The 10,540-nt window shown below is 36.5% G+C and overlaps 1 protein-coding gene across 6 annotated transcripts in view; it reads right to left on the bottom strand.

Moving 5' to 3' along the window:
- The window catches only part of LOC131034779 (uncharacterized), a 34,836-nt gene extending 24,693 nt beyond the window's left edge, over window positions 1-10,143 (bottom strand). For all 6 annotated transcript variants that reach the window (XM_059218566.1, XM_057966361.2, XM_057966359.2 and 3 more), the window contains exon 1: window positions 9,622-10,143. In XM_059218566.1, coding sequence (XP_059074549.1) covers window positions 9,622-9,979 — 358 coding nt within the window. In that variant the 5' untranslated portion in view covers window positions 9,980-10,143. The remainder of the gene's footprint in view (window positions 1-9,621) is intronic.
- Window positions 10,144-10,540: the final 397 nt, after the last annotated feature.

A 10,540-nucleotide genomic window follows, 5' to 3' on the forward strand; every position in this document is an offset into this window, starting at 1 on the left:
ACATGTGGCAGGATGCCATCCATCCAACATGGGCTGGTCTACCAAGTGGGAGAGCTCGTCTCTGCCCTCCCAATTCATGTCAGCTTATTCACCCACCTATGATTGTGACTTCTCTTAATTCAATTCCAACAATCAACCATCGTATAGGTTGGAGAGGAAACCACAATAGGGTGCCCGGAAATCCTCTTATCTAAGCCCAAGGGCAGAATACAATACCCCCTTGGCGCAGAATACAATACCCCCTTGGCCCACATGTGGCGGGCACATCAGTCATCCATTCTTGGAAAGGAGTTTACTTGGAAAGGAGTTTTGTATCTGCTCTCTCTCCTTGTGTTTCCGTACTCACCTCCACATGATTGCTTGTTGGGGAATAAGTAATTTAACAACTAAGGAATAGCATTTCATATTATCATCTATACAAAATATATTAAGTTATGTATTAAACATATTATCACATTGCATACCAAAAATACTTGTAGAATACAAGTTATTTGCAGATTTCTTTATGAATGCTGACTTATGTTCTTATTCGATGAGTGCAGATTAGATAATGATTTCTGATCTTCTTTTCCCGATACAATGCCTATATCAAACTGATCTCCTTTGATTATTTCTGATCTGATCAATATCCTTGATCTCCACTCATAACCTTTACTAATTCAAGAATGTTTATATAAAATCAGATCCTGCTCTTATGTGGTTTCATATCTGATTTCAGATCTCTTATCTCTGCTGTTTCTGCCTTAATTCCTAAATCTGCCTTGGTTAGAATAAATATTCCCTCAATGAACGCCAGATGTGAACCCCACTGAACTCTTATTTATACCAATACACACACCTTTTCACTGACCGGTTACATCTCCTCAAATAGGTCGGCCAAGGAGGAAATAATTTTAATAAATTTGAAATTTGCCTCCAAACGGGGCGGTTATCCCACGAGGTCGGCCAGCAAAGAATTTATTTAATTTAAATTCCTAAAAAATGAGCGCCAATGCAAGGATAGGTCGGCCCAACAGTGAATCTTGTTTTATTTTGTTTGAGTGCCAAGATCAGGGAGGTCAGCCTTAGTTGCTAATACCTTGGTTTAATTGTTATTTAAAGCTGTGATTGTTTTGTGATGTAGAGTGATGAGCGGGGGGCATTACATGGAGCAAGACAAGATCATTCAAATGGGAGCCCTTAAGTCTTCCAAATCATTTGGTGACTCACTTAGACACAAAAGAATAGAAGACAACTAACAATAAAGAGAAGAAACAAAAGAATAAGGACAAGAAAGATGGTTCTATGGGGAAGAATCAGAAATCTTCCACTACTCCTAAAACAAATTCCTCTTCTAAAGGTGAAAACCCAGAAACAAAAAAATGCTCTTACAGTATGAGGTTAACACATGATGAACACAACTGCATGAAGAAGCAGATTGATCACCTCATACATCTTCTTGAAAAGAACGACATTAGAGTAACTATTTTAGTAAAGCAGAGTTTATCAAATGAGGATTCTTCTAAGAAGAAGAACAATAAGGGGAAAGGAAAGGGCAAAGTCTTCGTTGCTATTGCTTCATCATCCACATGAATTGTTTACTTGAATTCTTTGCACCACATAGCTTTAGATTGAAAAGAGTTCACTTCCTTGGAGCCTAGTCACGTGCCACACATTCTGATGGGTGATGATGCTCAAGCTGAGGTTTGTGGGAGAAATTCTATTGACAAAAGTAAACGTTTTGTGTACCTTCATTGTCAACTATTATCATGTCAATCTACCAGATCACAAAAATAGGTTCAAGCAAACAGGTTTACTCTAGATTATGTGGTTATCAGTGAGTTGCACAGTGGCTCCATATCAATTAGGAAGGTGGATCATCAGTCTCAATTGTATGCCTTTTCACACTTTGTTGTTGATTCTCATTCCACCACATTCAATACCATTCTGATGAGGTTAACAAATTGTGGCATAAGCAGTTTGATCATTTGAACTACTGCTACTTATAGCTATTGGTGTGAACAAGGTATATTACCTAATTAGTTTACCTCCTAGGTCCTATTCGCACTATGTTAGTTAAGTTTACATAGGGCACTTTAAGTTCATTTACTTTGTGTCTCATGCCATATGATTGTGGCACATATCATAATCTTATGTAGTCTTATCTCATCACCTTGCTTACATAAGCAAAGCCTCTATTGTACATTATGTAGCATTGATCCATTTGATATTTGTATCATTATTGCATATATAATCAAGCAATTCATTTCTTGCTGCTCTCTTGCGGAAAGTTATTTTTGGTTTTCAAGCAATACTAGTAGCTTGAGTCTTTGTGTGACTCTTATAATAGCAACTCATCCCACAAAGCATGGTGACAAGGTTGCCTTATGTTCGCTTTTCTTGTAGAGTCTACCAAGAATGTGTTCTTGGTAAACATCCAAAAGAGAAGTATGACAAAAGTAAAGCATGTGGAGCTACTCAAATCCTAGAGTTGGTTCACAGTTATTTGTAAGGTCCATTTTTTAAGCCTTCCTTCAACAAGGACAAGTATGTTATTACCTTCATTGACAATTTCTCTTAATTTACTCAAGTGTACTTTCTTCGCCAAAGGGCAAAGCTTTGAAAGCACTTGTAGTGAAACAATTTAGAAAAACCATCAAAAGGTTCTACGCACTTACAATTGTATGGAGTATGGCAACCATCAATTTGAGTATTTTTGTACTTCACAAGATTGACTTTCAAAATACAGTTCCATACAAACCTCAATAGAATGTAGTAGAATGCAAGAACAAATCCTTGAAGGAAATGGAAAATTGCATAATCCATTCTAGATCCCTTGCACCAAATTCTAGGTAGATGCCATTAATAGTGTGAACTACATCTAGAATCAAGCTCCTCATAAAGCCTTGAAAGGAGTTACTTGTTTTGAGGCTTGGAGTAGCACGAAACCCACAATGAAACATTTCAAGATCTTTGGATGTCTAGGATAGGCTCGCATTCCCAAAAAGAAACAAAAGGCTCTAAATCCTAAATGCAGGCCTCGTATCTTTGTGGGTTATCCAAATGAAGTATAAAGGATATTGACTCCATCCTATTACTCATGAGTTGCTCATTGAAAGAAGTATTCACTTTGGGGAAGGCTCTTCATTTCCAACTTTTGACATTGCTTCTTCAATCACTTGTGATACACTTGGGACATATGACAATTCCTCAAATCCACCTAAGCACATTCCATCTTTCTCTACTTTGAATGACAAGAATGATGATAAGGATCATCCTTGCTCCTCTCCTAGTCATCATTCTAAGGATGCAAAATATGACCCTAACTCTCCTAATTTCGGTCCACTTTGGACTAGATAGACTTAGCAATCTATGAAAGATTGGGTTGGGGAACCTATGGACACTAGGCAGAATCAATCACAATTCCAAGCGCTGCCTTGTGTTTTCATTGCCTCCACTTCCAATCTACAATCTTTTCAAGAGGCGTCAAGCATTCTTGAGTAGTTTATAGCTATGCAAGAGAAGTACAGTTCCTTAATAAGTAACAACACTTGGGATTTAGTTTGTCTTACCAAGAGAAGATTATTGGTTCCATGTAAATGGATATCCAACTAAATTTGTAGCAAATGAGTCAATTGATAAGTTCAAATCTTGCTTGGCCACTAAATGATTTTCACAACTACCTGGTGTTGACTACACTAAGACTTTTGCACTTGTTGCAAAGATTAATTTGATCCAACTAACTCTTGCTATCACGACTACACATCGTCGGGGGGTACATTAAATGGATGTGCAAGTGCCTTTCTTTGCGAGGATCTTAAAAAGACATTCACAAAGCAACCACAAGGTTTTCAATAAGACTCTTCCTTAGTATGCAAACTCAAGAAATCTATGGCCTCAAATAGGGATTCTTTCTCCCTCTATTAGATTCACTCATTGCCACTTTGATCTGAGTGTCTACATCTTGCAACAAGATGAGTCTCTCTTATTCCTAGTTTTGTATGTTGATGACAATGGGCATTGTTCATTCTCTATTGCAGCAATGAAAAATGCTCTACATGATGGAAATGGAATTTTTATGACCAACTTGGATTTGTTGCACTATTTTATCAAGATTGAGAACTCTCAATTTGCATCACATTGCACAATCCAAGAATGCACTTGATATGCTCTTTTGTTTCCATATGGTCAACTGCAAGCTTACCACAACAACCTTTCTCTCTTGGGTCAAACTTGAGACAAAGCATTTCACCTTTGGTTGATGCTATTTTGAATCAATAATTTGTGGGTGGCCTCAACTATTTCACTTGCACTAGACCTGACATTCCCTACATCGTTGGCATTGTCTCTTGATTTATGCATGAACTGCATTGGAAGGTAACTAAGCAGATTCTCCACTATGTTTGGGGCACACACAATGATGGGATTCACTATGTAGCAAGCATCAATATCAACTTGGTTGGATAAACTAATTCTAATTAGGAGGGTGATTCTCAAAATTGCAAGTCCACTTTTAGTTACAATTTCTCATTTGGTTCTAATCCTATATGTTGGTTAAGCAAGAAGCAACCTACTAATTCTCTTTCTTCCACATAACTAGATGTAGGTTAGCATATAATGCATATAATTATCCTAATCCATTAGGTAGATTTAATCACGGAAGAGTTTGAATGAAGGAGCATGATAAGATTGGCCCAAAGCCACCTTCACAATAAACCCAAAAGCAAACACTCACCCTCTTGGCCCCAAGTGCTAGGCACATTGGACATCCAGCATGGAGTGATCTACCTAGTGGAATGCTGATATCTGCACCCCCTATCCACGTTTCCATATTCCATTCTCTTATGACTGAGGGCATCTGGGATTCAATAATACTTTCCCTAAAAATCCATCTAAATATGGAGCCCCTTGGGAGATCATACAGGAAGCCTCGAGCCTATCCATCAAGCCCATGAGCATGGAATGACACCCACAATTCGGCCTCCTAGGCCCACTCAAGGTTGCTCTACTTGAATGGAACCTTGTGCTACTTGCATCCCTCATATGTACATTCTCCCCTCCATAATGGAATAGTTCATTGTTTTAAGTATTAAAGAATCTTACATATATATAATCTATTATGCATAGACATCATAATGGAAGGAATAGCAACATATTAATATATTTCAATAGCAATGAGTTATCTGCATAACATTCCTACTTCCTATCAAGTGGAGGACAAATAACAATTCAGCCAGATCAGAATGACATGTATTATGCATCATACCAAATGTTGTAACAGCATATACATCTGCTGTCTAGTTTAATCAATTGTGAAACTGTAAATCTATTGCTTGATCGAATGTCTTATTTTCTCTTATGTTTGATGCCCTTACTCCCAAATGAAGTGTCTCCTTTTTATATCTTTGTATTTCTAATAGAGAGATGCACCTCTTTCAAAGGATGATGTCCTTTCAAATGGACGTGACCTTCCTTCCTTAATCACACCTCTTTGTTGTTTGTTTATAATTAATATAAACAATTCTTGTTTTGGACTAATCACTACAAATCGCATCTCTTAAGGTATATTAATAACTGCAATCTTATAATCACTGCCATGTAATGTTTTTACACCTTAAATTGCTGCATAAGTTGTATCCCTAAGCATTTTTAAATCTGTGTTTGTTACTGCTTATCTTTATCAACAACGCTGCCTCCAATATAATCACTATTTACCATAGATAATACTTACGCAATTTTTAGTTAAATATATATGACTGGCGCTTTATAATATTTGTCTTGGTCAGCTCAATTCAAATCTGTTTTGTTTTTGGCGAGGACATGACAAATTACCCAAAGAGTGCTCGTTGAAACCCATCAAAAACGTTGAGTACCCAATGAGTACTCACTACAAACTATCAAACTCACCAAAAAACTCTGCAAGTAAACTTTAGAAAAACTCACCATCAAAGCCAAAGTCAAAGGTGAAAAATTGAAAATAAGAACAAAAAATGCCAAAATTTTGCCAAAAAAGTTACGGATTCAAAATAGGGATTGCATCTCAACGAACCAAAGAGAGCAGGAAGAGTGCCTCCCAAGATGACCTCTTCTCCTTTTGGTTGATCTTCTTCTTCTTCCATCTCCTATTTGGGTTCTTCTTCACTCTCTAATTTGGGTTCCTCCGATCCCGATTCATCATCAAACACTACCTCAATGTAATGCACTTGTCCTTTCCCAAGACATCTATGTCCAAGTGACCACAACTCCTTGGAATTAAAACATGGCTTCTTTTTTCTCAATTCATTTTCATCTCAATATTTGGTCTTGATGGAAACCTCTTGATCTACTATACATTTTTGTCAAAAGGCTTCTTTAGAATGAAGACTTTGGTTTGAAACTTATTCTTTAGCATGAAAGTCTCCAATGGCAAAGCTCACTTGATGGCCTCTTTTAGGATAGACAATTCAAAACCCTTGACCAACCCCTTAAAAGATTAAGTTAACCCTTTCATAAAGTGCATTATCAATCTTCTCTTTGTGATGCCTATCACCATCACCAACAGCTTCTGAAACTATTACAGAATTCTCCACTGAACCACATTTTTTGAGCTGATTCAAATCTTTGAAATAAACTTCAAAAACTTTTCAAACAAAAGATTGCAAAATTCAACATATAAGCAGATGTATCCATGACCATGCGTGATCAGACCATGGTACCATGCAATGTCCCCTTTTGTCAATGCCCTAGTTTTTGCCCTAAAGTCACAAATTCCATTCAGTATAACTTTACCAATTAAATCCTGATTGAGACCCTCAATCATGTTAGATATAAGATCAATATTTCCTAGTAATTATGAACCACCATGGGAGATCATACAAGGCACCTCAAACCTATCCATCAAGCCCAGGAGCACAAAACGACACTTGCCATTCAGCCTCCCAACTCCACTTGTGGTTACTCCACTCGAATGGACCCTTATGCTACTTGCATTCCTTATATGCACATTCCCCCCTCCATAATGGGATGGCAGATTAGCTGAAGCTTTAAAGGAATCTTCATTGTCATTAATTATATATATATATATATATATATGTTAAATTACATCCATTTCTATATGGATGACAAAATAGAAAATCAGTGAGATCATGGTCCATGCATTATGCATGAGACCCAAACATGCATATAATGCACAAGTACTGTATGCTGAATATTATTTATTTTTCAGATTCCTACTTCATCCATTTCTCTTCCCCCCCTTCAACAAAATTACTCTCTCCTATTCATATCTTCATGATGAAAGAGTCACACCCTTTCACTAAGTTCATTGCCCTTGCAAAGGACATAACCCTTCATAATTAATCGCTAGTTTTCATCATAATGTAATTACTTACATCTTAATTATTCACATCCTTCTTACTTGCTGATAATAGCTCATTAATGCCTCCCTTTCCCTTTACTTGGGCGATGGAATTAGTATATTTATATGTGCCTCTTACTTTCATTCATGGTGGTAGGCTAGCATTAGTTAATAAACTAATTTTATTTATATACCTTGTCTAAAGGGAGTTGGACAGTGTTGTAACGTTCCAGTGCAAAGGGAGTTGACCAAAATAGTGGCATTAATTCAAAGACACCAAACTGAGACAGTCAGCCAGCCAATTTTAAACCTTTCTTACATATATGCCAATTAAATGTCCCCCTTTTGTAATGGTTAGCTGCTTTATTAGACATCAGCCCTTTAAATTGGGCAATTAGAGCATGGTTGATCTGCATGGTTCTATAAGTTTCCAAACTACGATTTGTATTTATTAAGGCAGCAATAAATTTTTCGGCTGCAATTCAGTTAGATTAGTGGGGGCATGACATACCACCACACATGAAATACCCTTTGATGAAGCGCATAGTCAATCTTCTCTCTGTGATGTCTAGCATCATCACCAATAGCTTATAAAACTCTGTAGTATAATTCTACACGAAACCACACTTTTTGAGCTGAGTCAAATCTTTAAAATAAACTTCAAGATGTTTTCTATCAAACCTCTCAATCAAAAGTTTGCAAAATTCATCATGTAAGGTGATGGATAAATGACCATGTGTGATCAGGCCAAGGTACCAACACTCATGTGCAATAACCTCCAAATGCAAAGTGCCAAACTTGATTATTTCATCTTTGATCATCAGACTAAAGGACAAATATGTGTCTAACTTTTGTACCCACGCACAAGTTGGGGATCTATGAGATACATCATAGGGAGAAAGTGTCAACCTACCCAAAGCTTGTTCCATATCTCTCTAAAAGGCTTGTGGCCTATGCTCAAGCCTATAACTATTCCAAGACTTCTTCATGGTCATATAATTGGTGAGCGACATTTCACTTCAGATCTCAAGTAGAGCTCTATATTCTACATGACAAGCCTTGATATCATCAAACAATGAGTTATTGACTTCAAATTCTAGAGCCTCTACCTCTTTATTTAGAAAGGTAGATCAGGTTGGTCTTGCCACTAAAACAAGAACAGTTCTTTGTATGTGGCTCTGAGTAGCATCTAAATTATTACCCTTAGAAGCACTTGCTTCACCTGTCGGCCATCTAGGTGCATTCATATTACTATCCATCTTGTGAAGCATATGTGCCATCATATCAATCACAGATCAAACTTCCTTTTGGCTCAATCATCCAGTCGTTGTCTGCATTTGTTCTCTCTACTATATTGTTATGCTCTGCAACAATATCTGTAGGGGATGATTGAATCTTTATACTCTTTACGGAATAGCCTTGTTTCTTGATCTCCATCAAGTGATATATAGTTGCCTTGTCACTGTACTGCATAAAACTAAAACATGCAAAGTTGAACTCTGAATACACAAGCTAGCAAGATCACCAACTCTACTACCACTATAATGTCCCTAGGCCGAAACAGTAATATAAGTCCAATTCTTAATCTTTCGCAAACAATTATGATTAATAATGACAATATTGGCCCTAGCATTCACATAAATCTTAGTTAACTCAGATTTAAAAGTTATTGTTTATGCATCAGCGATATCATTACATTTCAAACAACAATAGACAAAAATAACTCCCAATCTTCTTACCATAATGAATAGTTAAAAACAAATGTAAATCTCAATTTCTATCTTATAACAATAATGATTGTATTACATATAGTTATGCAATAACATTAACAACAATAGCAATCCATACCAATAGCAATAGCAAATCAAAATAAAATAATGTGACTGAAGTTCGTATCCAATGAAACTCAAATATGAAGTCTATGTGAAATTGTCCTCCAAAAACATTAGGGTTTTCGTCCTAGGATTCCCATGCCCAAACACAAGTTCTCAAAATAAATTTTCATTGCTATCAAACCAATATAGCCGATTCTCATCTGAACTCTCAGAATGTCAAAAAACCATGGGAGAAATTCAAAATCCGAAGCTAAGAGTTGTTAATAAATTAGAAATTTGCAGTTCAAAAACCGAACATTACATTTCAAATCTTTCGCTGTTAGGATAGGAGAGTTCAAAACCCCTTTTGTTGGGAATTCGATTATTAAAAAATTAAATCTAAATGAGTACTTAGGGTTTCAGAAATAAAATAACCGAAAAAAGTTTAAGTGAGTGTGTGTGTGAGAGAGAGAGAAAGAGAGAGATCTCTACCTTTAAAAAATGACTGAAACAAGCGGCTTCTGCTGGCAACTATTTTTCCAACTTTTTGTGGCGCATTTTCGCAGAGCATTCTCAAAAGCTGGGTTGCCACTTTACATTCATTTTTCTTACCAGAACGCGAGGAACGCAACATATTCAAAAACAAAGAAGATCTTTCGTGGCGGGGTATCGAATTGATGGTGCCTATCGAATTGCACAGCCATAGACGAACTTCTGACGGACCGTAAGCAGTAATTATTTCCCAGATTGTGAGTTCGAGTCTCTTCAACAAGCTTATTCTTCTTTGGCTTTCACCTTCTTCATTCTCCGCTCCCGTAGTATGGTCGGGTGAGAGGAACAGATTTACCATTTTTCTGTTGAGAGGCAACAAAACTAATTTAAGTCTTCTGAAATTGTGTAGAACTCGAAAAACAGTTAGAGGGCTCCAATACCAGTACTTAGCCTAGAGGGATTTCAGCTACACTCCGATATTTAAGCATCCGATAGAAATCAAGTATCAAATTCTGCAGGCGTAGGTAAGGTTATGTAAATTTGAGTTGGTCTATTGGTAGAGATTTTTTATTCAAATAAGTATAATTTTTTATATAATATTTTAGTGAATTGTGTTATTTCATAATGTAAATTAGGTAGGGCGGAGGATCTAATTTTAATTGTTGTGATAGTAGCTGTTGATTTAATACCTCTACTTATTAATTTAATATGTATATTTGTTGATTTAATGTTCAATTTTTTTGACAATATTGCACCAATAGTTGTGACTTTAGTTGTTATTGCTATGATGATTTTTTATAATTGAATGAAATGTACCCTTAGTTGTAAAAAGCAACCAATCATGTGATATCACATCAACTGCACAAATATGGGAGCCTCTTTTTGCACGACTATTGGTCTCACCTTTTTGGGGGTTGTT

Source organism: Cryptomeria japonica, chromosome 3, assembly GCF_030272615.1.
Source record: "Cryptomeria japonica chromosome 3, Sugi_1.0, whole genome shotgun sequence".
Classification (NCBI taxonomy): domain Eukaryota; kingdom Viridiplantae; phylum Streptophyta; class Pinopsida; order Cupressales; family Cupressaceae; genus Cryptomeria; species Cryptomeria japonica.